The following is a 27,092-nucleotide window of genomic DNA, read 5'->3' as shown; positions in this document are numbered from 1 at the left end:
TTTTTCTTTGGGAAATTCTTGAGGATGCCAGGCCGTGGCATCAAGTATAGTGGAATCTGCTCGGTTTACATCCGCCCAATCAAGGCATGCAAAAAATTAATGGTCATGCTTTCGGGGGAAATCTCATCTGTTTGGTAATGGCCCACTAAATTTACGGCTGAAATGGACTGTACATGTATACAGGTACAGTAGGGGTTCTGCAGGGTGATTTTCAAAACTGAGTATCCCACTCTATTGCCTAGTCCAGTAATGGGATCTACTAGGGACCATGGCAAAAGGCATTTTGCGGAACACATGTTGCATGAGAGAGCAGCCACAGAGGCTCACTTTTTAACAGATTTTGTCATTAGTCATGATGTGGTTGCTCTCGTGCAAAAGGCAATCTGCGAAATGCCCTGTGCGATGGTCCCTAGCAAATCCCCATTTCACGGAACGCCTGTTGCATGAGAGATCAGCCAGATAGGCTCACTTCTCAACAGATTTTGTCTTTATTCATGATGTGGCTGCTGACTGTGAACCAATTTGGTGCAGAAAGTCGCACGGACGATTTGCCTTAAGGTTTAGGTTTTTGCGCTAAGGATGATCTCAGCCAGAGAGTCGCATAAGATTACCATCTAAGTGAACCAATTTGGTGCACACAAATCTCATCGCCTATGATTGTGATTCGTCGGCGGGGCCGACATATTGCATTATGTGCAAAAAAATTGAAAAAAGAAGAAGCAATGCAGGCATTTGATACCTGTTTCTCACAAGATCATTCTTCTTTATCTAAGATTTTTCTTTCCCTTTTCAATCTAGATTAACCATATATTTTTCTCCAAGTTCAGTACTAGAAGAAAATAAGAATCATGTCAGCCATAACAATTGTCCCCTTGCCAATGTGTTCACATTCGATCGATATTATGGACTTTTTGCAATAGATTGGCAGAATAAATTTTGTTGTAGCAACATAAGAAAGGATTTACCAATAACAGAAAAAAAAAATAGAGAAATAAAAAATATATATATAGGAGAACAAAATATGATATACCCTCTGATAGATGGTCACAAAATAACACAGCCACAGCATACCCCAATGGATTTCTTGCTCTTTAGCTGTTCTTGGATGAGCTCCAATGCCGTGATAATGTCTTCAAACGATGGTCTACACTCTGGATTCTTGTGCCAGCACTCTCGAAGAAGCCTGAAGCAAATGGGTAATAAAATTTTCATGAAAATGTCTGATAATAAATAAAAATTTGGGTTCCCTGGATGCTTCGGTACTACTCAACACAGAATAAATTTTGTTTTGGCAAACAGACATCTAAGCTATGTGAATGTGTGAAAAAATATATTCCTTGAAAAGTGAAAAGGTAACAAATCAAGCGAAATGTGTCAACCATTATCCAACATGAAAATGAACACCATTTCATATGCTATATAACATGGAAGAGAGCCATTGAAGGGGAATGAGTGCATATTTACAATGTAGTCATGTGGGCAATTGATCTGTTTAGGAACACAATACATTTAGTCGTATTGCAAGTTCAAGAATGACGAAAAAATGACTTAAAATATTGCAGCTACGTACTTCTTGACAGATTCTGGATAGACAAATGAGGAGAGAGATGGTCGAGAATCTTCATAAGCACGCCTGTCTGCTACAGCTTCTGGTGATTCGCATCTGTTTGAGGGCCCCCCTTGGAACATCTGCAACAATAGTGCACAAATCCATGCCACTGTTATGTTTGGAACAGCTTTTATACCCACAGTGAGTGTAAAACGCAAACAAAAATGGGTATATTCTGGTCATTTCTAAGAACCATAAAGATACTCTAACTGTGTGGTTGAATGGAAAAAATGATTCAGCGACAAGTAATAATCTCAATATCATTCATCGATTGTAAGGAAATGTTTAATCACTATTAAGAACAGTCGACCAAGGATATAAAACAACTGTTCTATTTATCTTAGAATTTGATATACCTCGTGTACTATTAAGGCAAAAGAGAAGACATCAACACTCTTTCCATATGATTCTCGACGATAAACCTCAGGTGCCATGTAACGATCTGCCAAATGCAAAGATAAATCACAAAAATTTACAAATTACACAAAACCAAAATTTGAATGCAGCTTTGAGATGAAAAAACTCACATGAACCAGTTCCTCCCGTCATTTTATAACCAAATGAATCTTTCTCCTGTGCTATCTTACTTAAACCAAAATCTGTAACCTTAAGGCGCCCTGCTTCATCTTGTAGGACATTTCTGTTTAGGATGTAGGACGTAAAACAAATAGAAGAACGATGTTAGGATGAAAAAAAAAAGCTTACAAAAATCGAAACTTAAAACTTGTCACATGTAAATTATAGTATGGGGCTTCTTGTTGCAGTACCGTGGGGTGAGATCCCTGTGTATGATGGCATGTGGTTTATGCTGGTGAAGATAATTCATGCCCCTGCAGAGTTTGCAAAGAAATGCACACATCACTAGTGGTCTGACTTTCACTAGTATAAGAATTGTGGATGTAATAGAAAATACTGAGTTTGAAATATATGAAGCTCTCATTACTTTTCGGTACTAAGTTTGGACTACTGGATATGAGGGACATGGAAGCAAGATAATAAGCTCCAAGATGATATGTGTGTAGTAGCAGCAGTAGTAGTGGGAGCGACATTTATTCAGAAATATCAAAAAAATTCAGGATGCATGTAGACGAACCCAACTAGTGTTAGGAGTAGACTTTGTCAATTTGAGCAGGGTAGATCCTTTCAACTTCTTCGTGAAAACTTTCTAAAGGATTCATTAGCCGACCCCAACTAGTTTGGGACAAAGGCTTAGTTGAGTTGAGTAGAGATTAAAAAAATTCAGGATGCAGTCTGGCCAACTTTTTTATTAAAAAAATGGTGTAAATGTATATACTGATAAAGAATCACAAAGTACAAGGAAACCAAGGCAAAGATAAAAATAACCCTATATTTGTTAAAAAGAACTATAATGTTAAAAATATTGAACTGGTAAAAATATGATTGTGAGCTTGAAGCTCATATAGCTTATATGAGCTTGAGGGCCCAAACACATGTGGGCCCACATTGTTAGGATGATCCAAAGCATTCATTTGAAAGGCCCTTACATAGATAGGGTGTGTACAAAAAATCGGCTCCATAGGATCATCCTAACCCATCCAAAAGTGGAGGGCAAAATGGACAGACACCATTTGCCACAAATCTGCCCATTTTTGCCCTCCGCTTTTGGAGGGGATAGGATGATCCAATGGAGCTGGTTTTTGGTACACACCCTATCTATGATGGGGCCTTGCAAATGAATGGTTTGGATCACCACAAAAAATGTGGGACCCATGTGTTTGGGCCCTCAAGCTCATATAAGCTATATGAGCTTCAAGCTCACAATCATTTTCCTCATATATATATATATATATGCTTGAAATGGAATTAATCTTTTTTGGAATGACGATTATATATTAAAAGAATGGTGAAACCCCAAGACCTAGATGGTCAAGCAACACCAACAAAAGCGGAAGAGATGAGAAATAGAAGAAGAAAAATAGGAACAAGCTAAGCTAGGCATATCTTTACCTCGCAATATCTAAAGCATAAGCAACAGCCGTGACAGAATCAAGTCTTCCTTTCTTTCTGAGGATATCATACAAACTTCCCTACAGTCCAGAGGAAAACAGAAATAAAAAAATGAACTTTGAATACCTCGTATCATGGTAAATAGTCAAGACACTCACATTGCAAAGATACTCGGTGAGGAAGATCAACCGATCAGAATGTGTTAAGACACCAAGAAATTGAACTATATTAGGATGGCGGAGCCCTTGCCATAGTCCAAGCTCCTTCTTGAAGGTACGTCTGTAGGTCTAAAAGATCAGGCACAATGACATATAAAGTAGAATATGATCACAGATTATAAGATGAAAGAAAATATTATGGGTTACCATGGGAATAAATTATCCTTTTTATTACCATCACTGAGGAAGCTGTTCATCAAATCCATATGTATGATATATTTGAGACGGTCCTGAGAGAAACTTTCTAGCATATTTTTATAACAAAGCAGCAACACTTGATGCTGAACACCTTAGCTAAGATCACTAGCAGGAACAAATGTGCCAACTTCACAAATTAATCCCAACCAGTGCATTAACTCGGACTCGGATGAGAACCCAAGGTAAAAAGGAGTTGACTCGAGTGAGTCAATGATTGACAGGGTCAAACTTTCAATAACTCAGGCAAGTCAAACAGTGATCCCAAGTTGTCACTGATTATTGTTGCTATTGGGAGCTAAGACTAAGATCAGATTCTCAAATATATTTTATCACCGTGAATGTCTGAGCTGGTTTTTTTTTTTTTTCATTTCTTCAAATTAGTAACAGAGCTTACATTCTTAACATCCTAATTGCATGACTATTGAAGCCCAACAGAAACCCTCAAAACCGATACAAAAAGAAGCAAATATCACTAGTTCAACACACACAAGTCATGGTGATTAAAGTAAAGCAAGCTTAATAGCTTTGAATCAGAAGACAATACAACTCACTTCACCCTGTTATCTGATGCGATAGAAGAACGAATGGTTTTTGCAGCAACTTCTGTACCTCGCCATCTCACTAAATAAACTTCACCATACGATCCCTGTCCACATTAAATAATTTAGCTTAACACAAATAACCAATAAGAAGAATTATACAGTTGTGTGTGTGTGTGTGTGTGTGTGTGTGTGTGTGTGTGTGTGTGTGTGAGAGAGAGAGAGAGAGAGAGAGAGAGAGAGAGAGAGAGAGAGAGAGAGAGAGAGATGAATGGAAGTATTTGATAAAGATCAGACATTTCTAACTTGAAAATAAATTGTTCCATGATCTCTGGAGAATTCTAACTGAAAATTCCCATCACATTGGAATTTCCAAATGACCTCCAAGTACCTCCCAAATGGCCGTATTGACATTTATACAAATCCTGTCCAAAATGGGTCTCATGTTCAGAAAAGGTTCCTCATATATAGAATCAAATTCCTTAAGCATGTGGGCCTGATACTGGAAAATGGGTCTACAATCTCCTTTTCGAATGACATTTGGCATGGCCCCCCACTAGTAAGCCCTTGCCTCTAGATGCTGTAGCACACTTCCAATTACACCATTGGTATTATTTTATTTTATGAATGAGAGGAAATTCATTATATGAAGAAGAAACAAATTCTCATCAAATATAACCTACCACCTGTAAAAGAAACTACTCCTAGCTAAGGGATCCAGAGTCCAAACCAGGACATCAGGGATACAAATCCCCAATTAACATAATAATCTGCTATGAATATACCCAATATACATTATCTTCATCAACCTTTGGTTTTACTTCCTTTTACATCTCAAGGTCTGACAGCAATCACATGTTAATGTTCTAAATGTATATGCAATAATCAGCAGCACGTGCATGAGTAGCTCAAACTTGAAAGAAGTCAATATCTTTCTTTTTTTTGAAAGATAGGAATTTATTATAAAGGTACGGAAAAGGAAAAAGAAAAAATAATTACATGAGGGGTAGAGGTTGCCCCACAAAAAAAAAACCTCAAAACCCACCCACGCCCTTGATGAATGACTCTCTTTTGTTATTGCCAAGTTCCAACTTATAACACGATGGGTTTTACTAGACGACAAAAAATGCTTCTTTGTTCATATCAATACTACAAAAATCAAAGAATCACTAAGGAAATTTGCTTTTAGTCAATATGATCTCCATATGGGAAATAAGGATACATAAACCCTAGTAAGCTTTTAATAAGTAAAAAAGAATCTGTGATTTTAATAAAAAGAAATGGAGAGCAACCGGCAACACACCTGAAAGAAACATTATGTATTCCAACCAGTTTCCAAGTAGAATCAGAACTGTATTAGGGATAGTTTCTAAAACAAATTTCTATTTTTGCTTCTATGGTTCATTAAAAAATTAAGTTTGGCATGAGAACTTGAAAACAAGATGAATTACTTCTCCAATAAGAGTTGCTTCGTCCATGTCCACCTCAGTGTGATCAATTTCACAGCATGGGTTCTGGGAGTCAAGCCCAACCTATCAAAATCAAAAGGATGTAAGCTATTTAATCTATGAAGGGAACAAATGAACAATACAAGAAGTTTTGGCACCTCTAATTCAATAAGATGCAAAAGACATTGTAATTGGTAGAATATGAAAACAATTTAACATGAAGGAAACCCACTTGAATCAAATTGGGAATTAGCTGTCAAATAAAACCATCAGCCCAGAATATAATATAGACCATCCACTGAATATCAGCCATTGATCTAGAAAATTTTGTAGGTCAAAATGCTTACATAATTCCAAAGCTGTGCAAAGCAAAAATAGAGTAGTGAAAACATGAGATCAAAGAGGATAAATGATGCAAAACAAATGGATGGAATACACAGCACACTATACTTGCAAGAAAAAAAATCGAAAATTACTACTGGAATCAACCAAATAGTAAGTCAAATTTTTATGTAGGATTGGTTTATGGATACTGAAATACCCTTTGAAATGTAATGGAAAAACTAGAAAAAGAAGCATGTAGCCTATAGCAGTCTCAAAATATCGGAAAATTAGTGTTGAAAAGAAAACAAGAAACTCAGAAAACATAACTTATGTCATTGATTGTTGCATTATATATGTAGTACCAAAAATCACTAGAACTCTATAAACCTTAACTTTCCAATCTAAAACAGACAATGGTTTCTTCATCAACCCAAAACACACCTCCTTCCTACTTTATTTGGTAGAAAATAAAATACTAAGAACATTTCCTGTCCACAAAACTCAGCAAACTTTTAAACTGATAAAGCTACGAAAATGGAACTCCCTAGTCCTTACATTTCAAAACTAAACCCGGACAACTATAATAAGTTACTATCACATCCCAAAAAGACTACTTTCCAAATTAATCAACTTTCAAGGTTAGAAAGAACATAAACAGAAAAAGACGGCTCTTTGTAGAAACACATCATATTATAATGGGAAAGAATTACTGATATTAGGCTTGTTTCTTTCCATGCTCCTTTGCCAAGTCATCCACCATCTTGCTTGACATATGCTTAAAGGTAGGATCGATGAGCCTATATAGGTCGAGCACTTCTTAACTTAAGGGCGATCGGGACCATCCACAATCTGAAGAGGACAAAGAAATTGCACCAGGCACCGTGCACCTTCAAAGTTGGGTAAGGCACATGCCACCCGGACTCGCCCTAATGACTAAAGGTGAGTGGAGGCAGAGGGAGATATCAAAAATGGATTGGGAATGTCGTTAGATTCACCATAGCTACAGCACCGCTTATGCTGTGAGGAACCAATTCATTCTCGGTGGACAAAAGAACACGATCTTTTTGTCCACCAACAGAAGCATTGCACTTCTATTTTGACTAACTAGATTATTCGAATCGCCGTCTACAGATAGTCACATCTCGCAGGCAAAGTGCACCACCAGCCTCTCTTTTTGGAGGGATTCAGTCCGGAATCCCCATGTTCAAGGCAACACCTTGCCGTGAACACCCCTGGACCTTACACACACCCCATGCACGTTTCAGAACTCTGCCATTATTGCCCCCACTTGTGACATTGGACCCCCCACCCTCTCTCCTAAAACCCTATACAATTGGAGGGAAAAGTTGACATTTGCTTGTGTGGCCGTGATCAAATTGTAGCAAGCAAAGATTCCACCATTAATGGGTTTTCATAGGTAAGAGAGAGAGTAGGGGTGCAACTCGGGTCGGGTTGAACCCGAACCCGACGGGTTGAACCCGAATTTGGGTTGGCTCGGGTTAAGCTTTTTTAAAAATCGGGTTGGGTCCCGAATTGGAAATCGGGTGGGGTGTCGGGCAACCCGACCCGACCTGACCCGAAACCCGACAAGTATTCCCATATGTATAAAATTTTAAAAGTTAAAACGGCAAACATGTGAATATTCCAACATAAATTTATCCTTATGAAGCTAGAAATGTGCTTAAATTTCAACATAAATTTATCCTTCAGTTACAAAGAGTTTTTATATGGTGGATACCTGTTAGGAATGTGAGCCAAAAAAAAGAAAAAGTGAGGCCCACAAAAAAAACATGTGCATGATGGGCGGGTCAACCCGACCCGATCCAACCCGAATTGGAAATCGGGTTGGGTCGGGTTGACGAAATTGCAATTCGGGTTGGGTCGGGTTGAGCCCAGCCGGGTTGGAAATCGGGTTAGGTTGGAAAAATGGGTTCCTCGGGTTGGCCTCAACCCGACCCAACCCGAGTTGCACCCCTAAGAGAGAGAGAGAAGTGTGTGTGTGTGTGTGTGTGTGGGTGGGGATTCATTTGATGGAAGTTTTGAAGCGTTAGGGCAATATAGATTATGACCTGGATCAGGTCGATTTTTTTATAAATCTCTATATATGCAATTCCTTCTAAACGAGATCTCATATTTTTTTGTACATAATTCTTTATCCAATCCCGTATTTTTTTTATCTTCCTGGAGACCCCTGGAATAACTTTTTGGTTGTGGGAACCAAGGGGAACAATGACTTTGGTTTGCACCAAGTTGGAAACCAAGTGGATTTTTTTTCCCATATCATATTTATCTCTCTCTCTCTCTCTCTCTCTCTCTCTCTCTCTATATATATATATATATATATATATATATATATATATATGTGAGAAAAGTGTAGCTACACATACGTGTAGCTAACTTAGAACGGCTTAAAATACAGTGAGCCCCACATTGTTTGGGTGATGCAAACCATTCATTTGATGGGCCCTCACATAGATAGGGTGTGCCCAAAAAATCAGCTCCATTGGATCATCCCAACCTTACGATTTGTGGAGGCAAAAATGGACGTGTAAAAACCTTCACAAATCTGTCCATTTTTGCCTCCACAGTTTGAAGGGTTGAGATCATCCAATAGAGCTGATTCTTTGGGCACACCCTATCTATATGAGGGCCCATCAAATGAATGGTTTGCATCATCCAAACAATGTGGGGCATATAGAGAGTTAAGTGAAGCTACACATACGTGTAGCTAACTTAGCTTACACCGACGGCTTAAAATACAGTGGGCCCCACATTGTTTGGATGATGCAAACCATTCATTTGATGGGCCCTCATATAGATAGGGTGTGCCCAAAAAATCAGCTCTATAGGATCATCCCAACCTACGATTTGTGGAGGCAAAAATGGACGCGTAAAAACCTTCACAAATCTTTCCATTTTTGCCTCCACGGTTTGAAGGGTGGGGATGATCCTATGGAGCTGATTTTTTGGGCACACCCTATCAATGTGAGGGTCTATCAAATGAATGGTTTACATCATCCAAACAATGTGGGGCCCACTGTATTTTAAGCCGTCGGTGTAGCTAAGTTAGCTACACGTTTGTGTAGCTTCACTTAACTCATATATATATATATATATATGACGAAAGTGAAGCTACACCGCCGGTGTAGCTAACTTAGCTACACCGCCGGCTTAAAACACAATGGGCCCACATTGTTTTGGTGATCCAAAGAATTCATTTGATTGGCCCTCACATAGATAGGGTGTCCACCAAAAATTAGCTCCATATGATCATCCCAACCCTACGATTTGTGGAGGCAAAAATGAACGTGTAAAAATCTTCACAAATTTGTCCATTTTTGCCTCCACAGTTTGAAGGGTTGGGATGATCCTATGGAGCTGATTTTTGGTGGACACCCTATCTATGTGAGGGCCAATCAAATGAATTCTTTGGATCACCAAAACAATGTGGGCCCATTGTATTTTAAGCCGGCGGTGTAGCTAAGTTAGCTACACCGGCGGTGTAGCTTCACTTTCCTCTCTCTCTCTCTCTCTCTCTCTCTCTCTATATATATATATATATATATATATATTCCAATTCGGAACAGAAGGAGGCATTTAAAGAAGTTTATCTCTCTCTCTCTCTTTCTCTAGATATCTCTTTATTATAGTATCTTTAAATACATCTTTATTCTCTAAAAGGAAATCTTGTTCAGTTTTCATTTTAGATTGACTTAAAGGTTAATTTCTTTTTAGAGTCCATGTGAAAGAGTGACTTAAAGGTTAATTTCTATTTTGGAAGTCATTTTAGAAGTCAAAGAGCCTTGTAATAGGGGGTTTCTAGTTTAGTCGTATCTGACATTAATAAGAGTCAAAGTCCTAGGATTAGTTTCCTTTTCCAAATGTCAAAGTTTAGGTCAGTTTCCCTTTTCAATCTAAATAGATACCTAAAATTTAAGGCAAAACTTAGTCGTAGGATTTGCTTGAGTTTCCTATTTTGTCCAGGCAATGTAAGAACCCTCTAGATTTAATGTATGGCTTATGTTGGCCTATGGACATATTTATAGATGATGAATGAATAAAGAAAAGCCCCTTGATTGCGTTTGGATTGAGGATCAATCATTGGTGTAATGCTCTTGATAAACCTAAGGGGTGTGCCTTAGGATTACTAGTGGCGGGCAGGCGCACACGCGCACACACACACAAAACATCCTTACAGTGGCTTAGGTTCTCAAACTTGAGTGATCCTTGTTCCACCATAAATACATCCTCGGCAATCATGAATAAGTTCCAGGAATCAGAATTTCCTCTTACACCAAATTCATGAAGAAAATAATCATGAATAAGTTCCAGGGATCAGAATTTTTGGATGGGCGGCTCTTTTTTAAGACAGTTGATTTCTTGTGTACAAGGGAGATCCTGATTATTGATCATTGCACGCATTATACTGAGGCAGGGGAGACGGTGGATCATTTGTCCATGCATTGCCGCATAGCTAGGGATGTGTGGAGTAAACTGGCAGATTCAGGATTGAGTGGATCTTCCCTGTGAAGCTTTTTAGATCTATTTTTTGGGTAGTCACAGGTATCATGGAAAAAGAAAGGTATAATTCTTTGGAAAGTATATTTCTTAGCTATAATAAGAGTACGGTGGAAAGAAAGGAATGCTAGAGTATTCGAGAACCATGCAAAGAGTTCATCTTATTTCTACTTTAAGGTGGTTGCTCTGACCATACCTTGGGTTAGAATCATTACTTGTTTTAAATTTGTATCAGCTTTTGACCTATGGAACGGGTGGAAGGAGATTTGTCTTAGTTTGGAGCAAAAGTAGAAGTTGGTGCAGATTTGGGAGCCGCCCCTCTCATGGCTTTTTGAAGCTTGATTTTGATGGACCTAGTTTGGGGAATCCTGCCAGTATTGGGGGTGTTCTAAGAAATGAGGCAGGGGAGTTTCTTTGGGTTTTTGCGGGTCCTATTGGCAATGCGGATGCAAGTGAGGCAGAGGTGTGTGCAGTGCAACAAGGAATTAAACTATTAGATAAAGAATGCCTGAAAAAAGTTGCGGTAGAAGGGGACTCTCTTAATCTTAATGTTATCCGGTGGCTTAGTGGCTCCCTTCATCATACTTGGAGGTTTGCTGCTTTTTCGACGAGATTCATGATTGGACGGGTTCATCATCTTTTATATTTCACCATGTCAGGAGATCAGCATATGGAGTCGCCGATAGTCTTGCTAAGGAGGGAGTGGATAAGGACTTGTTAGAATTGTTTGACTCCTTGCCCCCTTGAATCTCTCTCGTTATTTGCTTTTTTATTTTTTCTCTGTGCGCTTTTCTCTTTCTGTATAGACCATCTCAGTCTTATTTTTCATTAATATATCTGTTGTCATTCGAAAAAAAAAAAAAAAAAACCCCAATAGTAACTAAACAAAGGAGAAAAAAATAGAGCGTTAATTAGTGTTGCTTTCAATGTGAAATGAAGCAAAGAAAAAAATAAAAGCTACCAACACAATCATAAAGAACTCCCCAAAAAATGTCTTTACATCGCATGCATACAAGATTCTAAAACCCTAACTTATTCCTCAAGCAATCAAACCTCTATTCTAGACTCTTCCTACTTCTAACACAGTCCCAAAAGAATCTTTCCTAAGTTTAGGGGTGCAACTTGGGTCGGGCTCAACCCAAACGCGACGGGTTCAACCTGATATTGGCTCGGGTTGGGTTGGGTTAGGGTTAGGAAAAGCCAACCCAATATAATTTTGGGTTGGGTTAGGGTGGAGGCCTTAGCAACCCGAACCCGACCTTCGTCCTCGAATTTTATCTTTATTTTCTTTGGGTTATTGTATTTTTCTGTTTTGCTCAAGGCGAACCCGAACCAACCCATCAACCCAACCCGATTTTGGTAGATGGGTTGGGTTAGGGTTGAGAAATTTAGAAGCAGGTTGGGTTAGGGTTGGCCTCAACCCGGTCTAGCCCAACCCGAGTTGCACCCCTACCTAAGTTGATTATGAGTCTCCCATCAATTAGAAAGTGGTGTCTCCAAACAACCCACACAATTTCCAAGTTGGTACCAGCTAAAAACAACTCAAATCAGCTCCTAAAATTAATTAAAATTTACCACAATTCTAGAGAATTAAGAAAGACAACCCATTTTTATTTTCAACTCAAACCATGGCATATGGACCCCACTTCTAACATATGGCATCATCAACCAGACCCCTTTTGGCCTATTTTGACTCTTCTCCTTTGAGGATCCATCAAAAGTCGCACTGTGAGAGACTATTCCAAAGGTCATTTTTTTGTATCAGACACGCTAATTACACAATCAATATATACATAACTATCTTTACGAAAGTGCCACTATATACAATACATGCATATTGAAATCTCTGAATGTGTATATATATATATATATATATATATATATATATATATATATATATATATATATTGAGAAAACGGTTTCTACACAGGTGTAGATGAGTTATCTACACACTAGCTTAAAATACAGTGGAGGGCATATTGTTTGGATGATCCAAACGATTCATTTGATTGGCCCTCACATAGATAGGGTGTCCATAAAAAATTAGCTCCATAGGATCATCCCAACCCTATGATTTGTGGAGGTAAAACGGACGTGTATAAACCTTCACAAATCTGTCCATATTTTGCCTCCACGGTTCGAAGGGTTAGGATGAACCTATGGAGCTGATTTTTTGTGGACACCCTATCTATGTGAGGGCCAATCAAATGAATGGTTTGGATCACCCAAACAATGTGGGCCTCCACTTTATTTTAAGCTAGTGTGTAGATAACCTGCCATTTGTGGAGGGGAAAATGGGCAGAAACATGGACACACAGTGTCTGTCCATTTTCCACTCCAACTTTGATTGGGTTAGGATGATCTTATAGGGCTGATTTTTGGTACACACCTTGTCCATGGAAGGGCCTTCGAATGAATGCTTTGGATCTCCCAAAAAAAATGTGGGCCACATGTGTTTTTGAGCATGTGCTTAGATAAGTTTATCTAAGCACGTGCTTAGAAACACTTTTCTCATATGCTCAAATCCCATATATATAGAGGAAAATGATTGTACGCTTGAGTGTATCTAACCTTAGGTATGCTCGAGTGCCAAATCACATGGGTCCCACATTTTTTGTGGTCATCTAAATCATTCATTTGCAAGGCCCCATCATAGATAGGGTCCGTACCAAAAATCAGCTCCATAGGATCATCCTAACCCATCCATTTGTGGAGGTAAAAATGGACAGACACTGTTTGTCCTCAAATTTGCCCATTTTGCCCTCCAGTTTTGGAGGGGTTAGGATGATTCAATGGAGCTGATTTTTGGTACACACCCTATCTATGATGGGGCCTTGCAAATGAATGGTTTAGATGACCACAAAAAATGTGGGACCCATGTGATTTGGCACTCGAGCGTACCTTAAGGTTAGGTACACTCGAGCGTACAATCCTTTTCCTCATATATATATATATATATATATGAGGAAAGTGAAGCTACACCGCCGGCTTATAATCCTATGGGCCCACATTGTTTTGGTGATCCAAAGAATTCATTTGATTGGCCCTCATATAGATAGGGTGTCCACCAAAAATCAGCTCCATAGGATCATCCCAACCCTACGATTTGTGGAGGCAAAAATGAACGTGTAAAAACCTTCATAAATTTGTCAATTTTTGCCTCCACAGTTTGAAGGGTTGGGATGATCCTATGGAGCTGATTATTGGTGGACACCCTATCTATGTGAGGGCCAATCAAATGAATTCTTTGGATCACCAAAACAATGTGGGCCCATTGTATTTTAAGCCGGCGGTGTAGCTTCACTCTCTCTCTCTCTCTCTCTCTCTCTCTCTCTCTATATATATATATATATATACATATATATATATATATACATATATATATATATAGAGAGAGAGAGAGAAAGGAACCATTTTTTTGGTGCGCTTAAGTGGTTATAACGCCTCCCATTCATTTATATATATATATAGGAATATGTTCGTGCGCTTGAGCGTTGGAACCAAATGGTGCGCTTGAGTGCACCATATATATGAGGAAAATGATTGTCAGCTTGAAGCTCATATAGCTTATATGAGCTTGAGGACCCAAACACATGTGGGCTCACATTGTGAGGATGATCCAAAGCATTCATTTGAAAGGCCCTTACATAGATAGGGTGTGTACAAAAAATCAGCTCCATAGAATCATCCTAACCCATCCAAAAGTGGAGGGCAAAATGGACAGACACGGTTTGCCACAAATCTACCCATTTTTGCCCTCCGCTTTTGGAGGGGTTAGGATGATCCAATGGAGCTGATTTTGGTTCACTCCCTATCATTTTCCTCTAAAAATGTGGGACCCATGTGTTTGCTACGGACCATCGCAGAAGGCATTTTTTGGACCAGCTGTTGCATGAGAGAGCAGCCATTTAGGCTCAGATTTTGTCTTATTCATTTAATTCCTCTGAGGTGGCTGCTCTCTCATGCAAAAGCCGGTCGGCGAATGATGCCTTCTGTATATAGAGCAGCCATATATATATATATATATATATATATATATATATATATATATATGAGGAAACTGTTGGTGAGCTTAAGCTCACCAAACTTATGGTGAGCTAGCTTGCCCAATCACATGGGGGCCCACTTTGTTAGGATGATCCAAACCATTCATTTGAAAGTCCCTTACATAGATGGGGGGTGTACCAAAAATCAGCTCCATAGGATCATCCTAACCCCTCCATTTGTGGAGGACAAAAATGGATAGACACAAATCTGCCCCTTTTTGTCCTCCACAAATGGAGCGGTTAGGATGATCCTATGGAGCTGATTTTTGGTACACCCCCTATCTATGATAAGGCCTTGCAAATGAATGGTTTGGATCACTCCCCAAAATGTGGGACCCATGTGATTGGGCAAGCTAGCTCACCATAAGTTTGGTGAGCTTAAGCTCACCAACAGTTTCCTCTATATATATATATATATATATATATATGAGGAATAAGATTGTACGCTTGACCGTACCTAAAGTTAGGTACGGTAGAGTGCCAAATCACATGGGTCCCACATTTTTGGTGAGCATCTAAACCATTCATTTGCAAGGCCCCATCATAGATAGGGTGCATACCAAAAATCAGCTCCATAGGATCATCCTAACCCATCCATTTGTGGAGGCCAAAATGGACAGACAGTGTTTGTCCACGAATCTGGCCATTTTGACCTCCAGTTTTGGAGGGGTTAGGATGATTCAATGGTGCTGATTTTTGGTATGCACCCTATCTATGATGGGGCCTTGCAAATGAATGGTTTAGATGCCCACCAAAAATGGGGGACCCATGTGATTTGGCACTCTACCGTACCTAACTTAGGTACGGTCGAGCGTACAATCCTTTTCCTCATATATATATATGAGAAAACGGTTCCTACACATGTGTGTAGATAAGTTATCTACACACTAGCTTAAAATACAGTGGGGGCCACATTATTTGGGTGATCCAAACCATTCATTTTTAAGGCCCTCACATAGATAGGGTGTCCATAAAAAATCAGATCCATAGGATCATCCTAACCATTTGAACTGTGGAGGCAAAAAATGGGCTAATTTGTGAAGGTTTAAAGACATCCATTTTACCTCCACAAATCGTAGGGTTTGGATGATCCTATGGATCTGATTTTTTGTAGACACCCTATCTATGTGAGGGCCTTTAAAATGAATGGTTTGGATCACCCAAACAATGTGAGCCCCCATTGTATTTTAAGCTAGTGTGTAGAGAACTCTCTACACATATGTGTAGGAACCGTTTCTCTCTCTCTCTCTCTCTCTCTCTCTCTCTCTCTCTCTCACTCTATATATATATATATATAGAGAGAGAGAGAGGAAATGGTTTGTGAGCAGTTGATCAGATAAGCTTATATGAGCAGGAGCCATGGTTTTAAATTTCGACCAAAATTTAGGATTTCGGTGGAGACTGACACCGAAACCACCAAAAACCGAAACGGTCATTTATTTTAAATTTCTAACCGAAATTTCGTTTTTTCCGAAATTTCACACAAAATACCAGTTTTTTTTTATTATTTTAATATTATACCAAAATTTCGGCCATATTGAATAAAATACCATTTTCTTTGTGGTACCGGATTTCGACCGAAATTTCAAAATTTCAGGGTCCGAACCGGTACTGAAACCAAAATTTTAAACCTTGGCAGGAGCTCACAAAACATAGGGGGCCACATTTTTTGGGGGATCCAAAGCATCCGTTTGGAAGGCCCTTCAATGGATAGGGTGTGTACCAAAAATCAGATCAATAGGATCATCCTAACCCAATCAAAGGTGGAGGGAAAAATGGACAGACACTGTGTGTCCATGTTTCTGCCCATTTTTTCCCTCCACAAATGGCAGGGTTAGGATGATCCTATAGTGCTGATTTTTGGTACACACCCTATCCATGGAAGGGCCTTCCAAATGAATGCTTTGGACCCCCCAAAAATGTGTGCCCCCTATGGTTTGTGAGCTCCTGCTCAGATAAGCTTGTCTAAGCAGCTGCTCACAAACCATTTCCTCATTTTATATATATATATATATATATATATATATATATATATATATATATATATATATATAGAGAGAGAGAGAGAGAGAGAGAGAAAACGGTTCCTATACATATGTGTAGAGAGTTCTCTAGACACTAGCTTAAAATACAGTGGGGGCCCACATTGTTTGAGTGATCCAAGCCATCCATTTTAAAGGCCCTCACATAGATAGGGTGTCTACAAAAAATCAGATCCATAGGATCATCCCAACCCTACGATTTGTGGAGGTAAAATGGATGTCTTTAAACCTTCACAAATTAGTCCAATTTTTGCCTCCACAGTTCGAATGGTTGGGATGATCCTATGGATCTGATTTTTTGTGGACACCCTATCTATGTGAGGGCCTTAAAAATGAAAGGTTTGGATCACCCAAATAACGTGGCCCCCATTGTATTTTAAGCTAGTGTGTAGATAACTTATCTACACATGTGTGTAGGAACCGTTCTCTCATATATATATATATATGAGAATAGAGTTCCTAAGGTGTCACCTCATATAGCTTATATATGAGAATAGAGTTCCTAATGTGAGGGCCATTTATGTTTTGTGAGCGCCACCTCATATAAGCTATATGAGGTGACACCTTAGGAACTCTATTCTCTCTCTCTCTCTCTCTCTCTCTCTCTCTCTCTCTCTCTCTCTCTCTCTCTCTCTCTCTCTCTGTATATATATATATATATATATATGATCAGCTTTGACTAATATCAATACACTGAACATTTAGAAAGTAGGCAAGGGCAGATTTTCATATGGGCAAAAGGAAACATTTCTTTCTCACACAAAATATTAAACCACATTAAACACTTCCATCCAACATATTCTAATATTTAATCCTCAAGAAAGAAATACCGGATCAGTTCCACCTCGGCCCCTCAATATCTTGCAAATCTCATCATGACCAAAGCTGCGAGCATCTGATAAGGGCTGCAAATTTATGTGTTACTATCCAGTTTACAGTCTACTCTACTTATATTTGCATAAACATAAAATTTCAACATCTTTGGGAGGCAGAAACTAAATATTAAATATCAAAGTTGGAAACAGCTATCCCAAAATCAAGAAAAAAGAAGAAGCACACATATGTCAAAAGCTAGAAGAGTCCAATTTTCAAGAAGAAAATGTCAAAGCATACATATTCAATCCAGAATTATATGAACACTTATTTTTTGTATGAATCCAAAAAAATGTCTCAGAAATCATCCTTTTGCTGGAAATAGTTTTAAGTGCTTAGGAATGTGAATTATTTTTTACAAATGATGATACTGCTGTTCCTTAAACATTCTGGATAAGCACAGTTTTGGTCAATTGCTAAGTTAGACATATATAGGTGAAATCCTACCAATGACACGTGGATTTGAGATGGCTTTGCAAAATCATGACTGTTTGCATAACTTTATGAACCCAATTTTAGTCTCAAAAGTATGAGCGTAAGAGCTATATTCATTTGAAAACAAAAGAAATGCCCCTCCTAAAACATAAAGAAATTTTAGAAACTTCTCAACGCTTTTGTCCAACCATGAACAGTGAGAAATAATTTCAAAGCTTAAAAAACTAAAGAAGCTAACTGTTGCCCTCTTGGAAAGGGTGAAGTTATGAGTAAAGATAAAAACCTTCTATGATTGTCTTAATTCACTAAAAGAAGCCATGGAAGGTGTTCAAGTCAGTCTTTTCCGTCAAAGTTAAAAGATACTGTAGGTAAGATTACATACCAGTCAACCACAATAACAACATAGTGGGGAGACGTTAGGGTTGTGCTTGTTGATTTTGGCATATAAATTTATTAGTTTCACATTTGCAATTACACTTCAAATTTATTGACGACTCATGTGTCCTGTTGTGTCCGACACGACACGCGTGTCCGCAGGTGTCGACACTCCTTTGGACACTTTTACTTGTATTGCTGGAAGTGTTAGACTTCATATGGGTATGTGGACATGTTTTTATACCGTTTCAAGTGTGACATTCTGTTTTTTTTATTGAATATTGTGTTTACCTCATTTAGACAACTCGTATCCATGTTTGAAACTGGACACACAAATCCATATACATATACTTTCTATTTTAGCCGTGTCTCCGTTTCTAAAGTTTGGGGGTTTGCCGTGTCCAACACTCCGTGTTCGTGTCGACGCGCGACACTCGTGTTTGTGTCCACAAATCATAGGAAAATGAATATTCAAGGACCAACGAGAAAACTCCAGGCATGTTAATGTGAACTCAACTCACCTACAGACCTTCATGAAGCACTCAGAAGTAATCTACGTAAACTTCGTATATATGAAAAGAGAAAAGTCATAAACTTCGTCTAGCATAATTTTACAATTGCCTTTACCTGAATCATATCTCTTGTAATTTTGTCAGATTTTGTTTTAAAAAATGTGACAGTTTCATTGATATGTTGCAACCATAGTACAAAATTGGAACAAGACGTCGCTCAATGCTGCAGACAGATCTGATTCCCTACTAATGTGTCATTCTCCATCAGGTCACTATCCGCTCCCTTCTTAGCTAGACAATCGGCAATATCATTTGTGGATTTTCTCATATGGGAAAATTCTGGATTTACAATTAGACATAACTCCCGGATTTCAGAAATAATATTGGCTACCACGGACCGGGCACTTTCTTGATGGCCCATGCCATGACATTTGCAGAATCTCCTTCAATGATTGTTCGTGAAGTCGGCACTTTTGCGTACCCTCGCAAACCCCAAAGGAGAGTTGTCGCCTCTGCCTCATTGGCATTGCACACACCAGCTGGACCGCAAAAGGAGAAGAGCATGCTCCCTTCATTGTCACAAAACAATCCTCCAATCCCTGCTCGCCCCGAATTTCCTTTTGAGCTACCATCAAATTGAATTTTACCCAACCAATTGGAGCAGTCGCTATTTTGGGTCAATTTTACCTGTCTCTCTTTCCAAAATGATTATTTTTCAATTTCTTAGAATGTCCCTCATGCTGTATAAAGATAAGGTAAAGAGGTCCCCGTGCCCCAAGAAATGAGATCAATTTTAATCTCCAATATTATCATTCCCACTCTTTTCTTTTCTTTTCTTCGAAAATATGACTCTCTCTCTCTCTCTCTCTCTCTCTCTCTCTCTCTCTCTCTCTCTCTCCAAATGTGCCATATCAAAGCATATGGCACAAATCACCACATAGTTTTTCCCATGTCTCCAAACAGTCCATTGCTCCAATGCAATACCGTCTTCCTGTTAGATTGACCTCCAAATCAATACCCACGACATTCTGAAGCTTTTAATGATTGACCTCCAAATCCTGAGTGATAATGGGCAATGAAGTGGCACATGATCCAAAATTTCTTCTTCTTTCATACATAAGGTACACAAGTTGGCAAAGGGGAACTTCCTTCTTTTTAAGACACTCGCACTTGTTGATTCTTTTACTTGCCACTGTCCATGCAAACGTCTTGATCCTTGGAGGGGCCAAAGAATGTTGAATCCTAGAAAGCGCCTTGCTAGACCCAGCCGCACTAGCCAGCTTGTAAAAAAAGGAGCAAACAAAAAAGGAACCAGTAGTGTTAGGGGTACACACTCTATGGTCACTAGAAGAAGGAGAACGATATTGGGTTTCAATGGGTTTCAATGAGACTAAGGAGCAGGGCAAGACTGACAATTTTACCTGTGATCGATTTCCTACTCTCCCAATCCCCCTACGCCCTCCCATACTTGTCCCCAACAATGCAGGGCCACAGGGCATCCTTCTCCTCTCCAAATCGCCATAGGCATTTCCCCATCAGGGCTTTGTTCCCTAATCTTAATTGCCGATCCCAAGCCCACCATGTGACTTTAGTCTACATACCTTCTCGTGCCACATTAGGTGTTTCAATCTTCTATTTGTCTCTCTTCCCTCCCATGGAAAGTCCTTTTGTAGTTTCTATCTTCGCTACCTTTATTGGGATTTTACACATCAACAGGTAATCGACCAGCAGGTAAGCCATGGCCACCTTGATTAGAGTAATTCTACCCCCAAGAGATAGATTGTGATTTTTTCAAGTGGCCAGCTTTTTTCCACTCTTTCTACTACCGGATCCCACATAGAAACAGAGGCTTGGAGGATGCCATAACCCAGCGGTAAGCCAAGGTAGCTTATAGGCAAGGTGTCTCCTTTACAGCCAATAGCCATGGCATGAGTCTCCTCCACCTCCATTGCCTGCATATTTATTCCTGCAACCATGCTTTTTTGGAAACTTAACCCTGACACCATTTCAAAGCACCTGAAAATTCTTTTTGGCTCTGTTTGGTTAGATGAGATTTTAGTTGAAGTAGTAGTTAACAAGGAGGTGACAAGGGTGGGATATGTGTAGACTTGTCTAGAGAAGATTAGAGGGAATTTTGGGGAATTTTGGTAGTGTGTTTGGTTAGATGTCAAAGCATGTGGGAGAATGGAGGGGTGTCATTAACAAAATAAATAGTAGAAGAGAGAGAAAGAGGAGAGAGAAAGAGAGAAAAAAGTAATGATTACACATGGCATTTCATATTCTACTCTTCTCCCCTCTAAAATTTACCAAAAACAAGGTTTGGCATTGGAAAAGTAGGGGAGGGGACAATCCCGCCACATAGGCGCCACCTAAGCAAAAAGCTAATAATGATGTCTCTTCCATGTCTAGTAGTTCAATGGGATTTGAGCTAAAAAATGACAACCAAACAACATTTGGTATTTCATATTCCTAGAAATGCTCAGCCGTCTTCCCTACTTTTTGCAACCAAACAGAGCCTTTAGGTTTTTGTGTAATCCATCCATTGTGTCATCCACAAATTGCAAGTGTGAGAGTTATTGTACATTCTTGCTTGGTTCCATACCATGAATAAAGCCCCTTTCCTTTTTGTCATAATTATTTCTCTCACTATTTTGTATATTTGTAGACTTGGGAGTCATTTCTTTCTATTACTATTTTGTATAAATATTTCTCTTGCTATATTGTCAGTCATTTTTTAATAGCAAATTTTTTCCATGGAAAATTTGTATTGGAAATTTTTTCCATGGACAATTTCATTGAAATTTTTTCAATGGACAATTTCGTTTAAATTTTTTCAATGAAAATTTTTATTAGAAGTTTCAACCGTAGGAAATAAATTTTCCAGCATTTTGTAAACTCAATTTCCATGGAAATTGTTTTCGAAAATAGAATTTTTTTCTTCTTTTCAAGGAAAATTGCAAACCTACTAGACTTATTGGATTTTTTTCTTTGAATATTATTTTCCATGGAATTTTTTACACCCTCCTGCATAGGTGGAGCCCACTATTTTACAGACATGCATCGCATGGACCAGGAATGCTAGTGTGTGTGTAATGTGTATTAGTGTGTACACAAAATAATGAAAAGGAAGATGAGACGATTCAAGGAAACAAAATTATAACAATGCTTGCTTCGGTCCAAATGAAAATCAAAGCCAATGTGTGCATACCAGTAACAATAATGACATGATTTAGTGAAGGAGGATTAACTAGCCCTTTAGATTATCACTAATCACTATCTTGGAAAGATCTATTGCCATTAGCACAATTTTTTGATGAAGAAATAAAAAAAAAGTGCTAGAGATTTCTTGAACTACATGAGAAACGCTAGATTATTTACTGGTTGATGTTGGAATTTGGTTAGTTCCATAAAAGAAAAGGTAATGTTGGGAAAGTTGCCTTATTTCCCACCCACTGTGGTTGTTTGGGTGGGAAGGCAAAGGCAAAAATAAAGATTTCTATTTTTAGCTTTTGGGAAAAACTAAACTATAAAAAGAGAAGTGTTGTTCTCTTGGGCTGCGGCGAAGCAAGACGTCTTTGGTGTGTCGGCTGCCAAAGGAGAGAGAAGAAAAAGAGAGAGAAAGGGAGAAGAGGATTTTCATCTCGGGGTTTTCTCTTGTGTTCTTTTTCGGGTTTATCTCTCGGGTTATCTCTTGTGTGCGATCTTGGGTTTGAGAAGCAAGGAAAGGGTTTTGGGTTTGAGTTTAATCCATTTTAATCCTTGTATATTGTTTTTCTCATAGTGGAAGATCGTGTTTCTCGCCCGTGGAGTAGGCTTAGCTGAACCACGTAAAATCTTGGTGTTCATCTTGTGGCTTGTTTGTTTATTTTATCTTTTCCGTCTAATTTGTGCACAATCGGATCAGATTGCCTAGCGGTTTTTCTCAACAAGTGGTATCAGAGCTCAGGTTGAACGATCGTCGAGGCCAGGTGGAGTGATCGTGGGTGTTGTAATTGGATCGCAGTTAGAGCAATTTTTTGGGGTGGAAAGACTGTCAAAGAAGATTCTTGTTCGAGGTGGAGCACTACACCGAGAAGTGCGAAGTAATCTGAGATGGCGGTAAAATCGAGTTCTACCCAGTTCAACAGCGACAGATTTGACAGAAAGGGCAATTTCACCCTATGACAGATGAGGGTGAAGGACATCCTAGTTCAACAGGGCTTGGTTAAGGCGTTGAAGGAAAATGATGGCAAGCATGAGAGGATGACGGTACCTGCGTTGGGGAGGATGGATCGAGATCCCTCTCCAAGGTTGACTAGGTGAGTTAACGGGTTGGCAGCTACACATGTGCATTGGCCGTGTTGATCGAATCGGGAGGAGTCAGAACCAAGGTGATTCGAGGGTGTGTAGCTGGTATTTCGGAAGGCCAATGGTGGTTTGCTGTGATAGCGGACCGGTGGCATCATTAACGGAAAATTTTCAGGTGGCTGGGAAATAAGCCAAGGTGGAGATTGTTGGGAAAGTTGCCTTATTTCCCACCCACGGTGGTTGTTTAGGTGGGAAGGCAAAGGCAAAGGCAAAAATAGAGATTTCTATTTTTAGCTTTTGGGGAAAACTAAACTATAAAAAGAGAAGTGTTGTTCTCTTGGGTTGTGGCAAAGCAAGACGTCTTTAGTGTGTCGGCTGCCAAAGGAGAGAGAAGAAAAAGAGAGAGAAAGGGAGAAGACGTTTTTCATCTCGGGGTTTTCTCGTGTTCTTTTTCAGGTTTATCTCTCGGGTTATCTCTTGTGTGCGGTCTTGGGTTTGAGAAGCAAGGGTTTGAGTTTAATCCATTGAAATCCTTGTATATTGTTTTTCTCATAGTGGAAGATCGTGTTTCTCGCTCATGGAGTAGGCTTGGCCGAACCACATAAAATCTCGGTGTTCATCTTGTGGCTTGTTCGTTTATTTTATCTTTTCCGTCTGATTTGCGCACGATCGGATCGGATTGCCCGGCGGTTTTTCTCAACAGGTGAGATCCAATTATTATGATGAAGTAGATAATGCATTATGGGACTAGATATTCCATATAAGATCAATGATAGACATCCAAAAATGAAGAGGCATGTCTCAAGACTATATATGAATCCCTGAAGAAATAGTTTACCACTGCTAAAATTGTTAAAAAGTAAAAAGTTTATTCATTGAAAAACTTACAGTGCGACCCCAGCGATCTACAGAGTTGACATCAGCTCCTTTCTCAATAAGCAAATTAACAATTTCGGTGCAACCTTCACAAGATGCCAAATGAAGTGCTGTTCTCTTATCATAATCTGCTAGATTTGGAGATACCCCTCTCTCAATTTCCTGAATTACACCATCTTTATCACCCTTACTTGAACAATAAAGAAGCCGATATGGTCCTTCCAAGTCAACCGGCTGCTGCTGAATCCTCTGCTAAGTGCATGACGTGAGTTTCGTGTTTTACATTATAAAAGAAGCACAGGTCGAGTAGCCATAGTATAATAAAAGAAAAGGCAACAATAAGAAGACCACTGTACATGTACACACTAAGCGATAGTATTATTTACTGCCTTTTATCGTCAACATCAATACTAAATTGTAAATTATCTAAAAACTCTTTAACTTGGCTCTAGACTCGCTCTAGCCCAGTAGTCCCCTAACAAAACCAGTTGATGCGAAACTAATAACCAGCCATCTCGCTCAAGTTTTGTATTCCTGGTCTCTCGGATACGTAACCATCAAGTGTGGGTCCAGAAAACCAGCCACCCCCGATTCCACCAACCTACGCTCAACCCACAATCCAAATCAACCCAAAACATCATCAACCAAACCCATAGTTTTAGAATCCAAATCAACCCAAAACATCATCAATCAAACCCACAAGCTCCTAAAACTATAGGATTCCAAGTCGCTGATACTAGGAACTAAAAGTGGAATATCTTTAAACAAAGAAAACACCATTCTATTACCACCACATAATGAAAATAATTACAAAAAACACAGGTGCAAATGCGTATAAGCAGTATTCACATAATATAATCCACTTCAAACAAACAAAAATTACAGTGTGTAAACTTAAGCTGACAAGACCAAATTAATTTATTCCAGGAAAGTACACATAGCAACTGCTCTTTTGGACCACAGAATTATTACTTGGGAAATTTGCATCAATTCAAATAGGTTTTCACTGCATACCATGAGCGGAGACTGCAGCTAAGGAATTATCTCTTTACTAATAAATAATAACGGGGAAGATTAAAATACCAATCAAAGAGGAATAAGTAGTTGATAGATAGAGCTAATAAGATTGCAGTCATAATGTACTCAAATGGCAATGCTATAATTATTACAACGTAGTAGAGCAATGGTAGAGTAATTGTAGTCCTCAAGAAATGTACAGCTCAGTTACAGCTTTTCCCAAGCTCATTAACCTATTTCAAGGATCTCAGAAAAATTACGAAAAGACAAACATGAAATCAACATATATACAAAATTTGTTTCGAAGATCATCATAAAACAACAGATGTACCACCCATTTAAGAACATCTCCATCTTACAATTCAAACCCTAATTCCTCTCAGTAGCTAATAAAACTACATATTACATAGAAATCCAGTCAATCGAAAAAATTAAGTAAAGACAGTAACGAATTCATCAAACACATAAAAAAAGAGAGAGAGAGAGAGAGAAATACAAAATCTCACCTTTGATGGTGGTGATGGGCATTCTTCTTCCATTTATTAGTCGGAATATACAGAATCGGATAAAATTGAAACACTGATTCTAGAACTTTGGAATAATATCCGAATAATGGAATAAGAGGTTGTAGAGATTGAAAATATAGATTAAAAAGATGGGTGGATTTATCAGATTTGATGATGGGAAAGGAAGAAGAGTCCAATTGCATCGCCATCGGATTAGGGTTTCTGAGTTTTCGAGATTTGTTTTGTTTTTGGGGCGGTGAAATTTTAAACCCTCGGTGTTGTCGCCATTGCTTGAGAAAAGGGCTGAGAACAAATGGCGGGAAAATTAGGGTTTGGGGGTTTAATTTGTGGGAGATTATAAATTCGCACCCCTGGTAACGTGAATTGCGGCAGACTAATGCCTTTTGACGTCAAAATCATTGTTACGAGTGGTGCGAATTATTCTACAGGGGGGTGCGAATTTATCATCATCCTGATCCTGATTTGTTTAGCAAATCTCTAAAAATATGTTGTTTTTTCTTACAAGCGATCATCTTAAACAAATCTAGATAGATTGGGATTTGCTAGCGTTCATGGAAAAAGGAATTTCGCGGTTTGGCTGTTGCATTCGAGAGCAGCCACAATATGAATAAAGACAAAATTCTGCTGAAAACTGAGCATGTGTGGCTGCTCTCACATGAAACAACCCATCCACGAAGCAAATCCTAGGTAAATTATATGATGAGTGGCTGTACAAACCCGTGTTTTTAAAAAAGGTACGGTACAGACCACACCATAGTATGATCCAAACCGTCAATTTGACGGGTCACACTTTAAATAAAGGTGGTACACCAAAAATCATTTCGTAGTATTATCCTGAAAAATTATATGATGAAAGGCCTTATGAACACGTACCCATCATCCCATCTTTGATATTTTGATCCAACAATAGATCAAATATCAAGGGTGGTACCTTTATCGTACCACCTTTATGTGTTGATACCGCCGGCCTTCATATAATTTCTCGTATTATCCTAATTCCTAACCTTCCAATCTATAGAAGTTTCCATAATGTGCAGTCACCTGTAGATCAGATGGTTAATTAGGATCTTCCTATGGGAATATTATTTGGGGCACAACCTATTTACATTGTGGCCCACAAAATGGACGGTTTGGATCATCTTACGGTGACCGTACCACATTTTTTTTTTTTAAATACGACTTTGTATTGCCACCCATTATATAATTTCTTTTTCTTGAATTTTGTAAACGGTGGAGATCAAGTGGGTCTCTTTCGATAGTGATATTCTTGGATGATTTTT

General features: G+C 38.8%; 1 protein-coding gene across 4 annotated transcripts; it reads right to left on the bottom strand.

Moving 5' to 3' along the window:
• Positions 1-840: 840 nt before the first annotated feature.
• LOC143881133 (serine/threonine-protein kinase 12-like) lies at positions 841-26,273 on the bottom strand. 4 transcript variants are annotated; one of them, XM_077384129.1, is made up of 12 exons: positions 25,792-26,273; positions 24,281-24,517; positions 17,741-17,815; positions 5,984-6,064; positions 4,545-4,639; positions 3,736-3,856; positions 3,578-3,657; positions 2,377-2,439; positions 2,137-2,249; positions 1,966-2,051; positions 1,571-1,689; positions 841-1,183 (listed from the first exon to the last, which is right to left on the bottom strand). In XM_077384129.1, the coding sequence occupies exons 1-12, from the start codon at positions 25,822-25,824 to the stop codon at positions 1,045-1,047; spliced, it is 1,242 nt and encodes a 413-aa protein (XP_077240244.1). In that variant the 5' UTR covers positions 25,825-26,273; the 3' UTR covers positions 841-1,044. The 4 variants fall into 4 exon arrangements, with proteins under 4 accessions (XP_077240244.1, XP_077240246.1, XP_077240245.1 ...); XM_077384131.1 differs by lacking the exon at positions 5,984-6,064; XM_077384130.1 differs by lacking the exon at positions 17,741-17,815.
• Between the last annotated feature and the right edge of the window lie 819 nt (positions 26,274-27,092).

The sequence above is a fragment of the Tasmannia lanceolata genome, unplaced genomic scaffold (genome assembly GCF_043159265.1).
Source record: "Tasmannia lanceolata isolate RefF3 unplaced genomic scaffold, GAP_Taslan_0.1 ptg000007l, whole genome shotgun sequence".
NCBI lineage: Eukaryota > Viridiplantae > Streptophyta > Magnoliopsida > Canellales > Winteraceae > Tasmannia > Tasmannia lanceolata.
The sequence above is the reverse complement of the archived record's forward strand: the minus strand, read 5'-3'. Positions and strand labels throughout refer to the sequence as shown.

Bases quoted from the DNA above. Each gene is read 5' to 3' on its own strand.
- LOC143881133 (XM_077384129.1), bottom strand. From the start codon at position 25,824: ATGGAAGAAGAATGCCCATCACCACCATCAAAG. The intron at 6,065-17,740 runs GTATTTCTTTCT...TGATTTTGATAG, and splicing joins GCCGAGGTGGAACTGATCCG to GTTGGGCTTGACTCCCAGAA. The intron at 3,857-4,544 runs GTGAGTTGTATT...TTAGACCTACAG, and splicing joins GCATCAGATAACAGGGTGAA to ACGTACCTTCAAGAAGGAGC.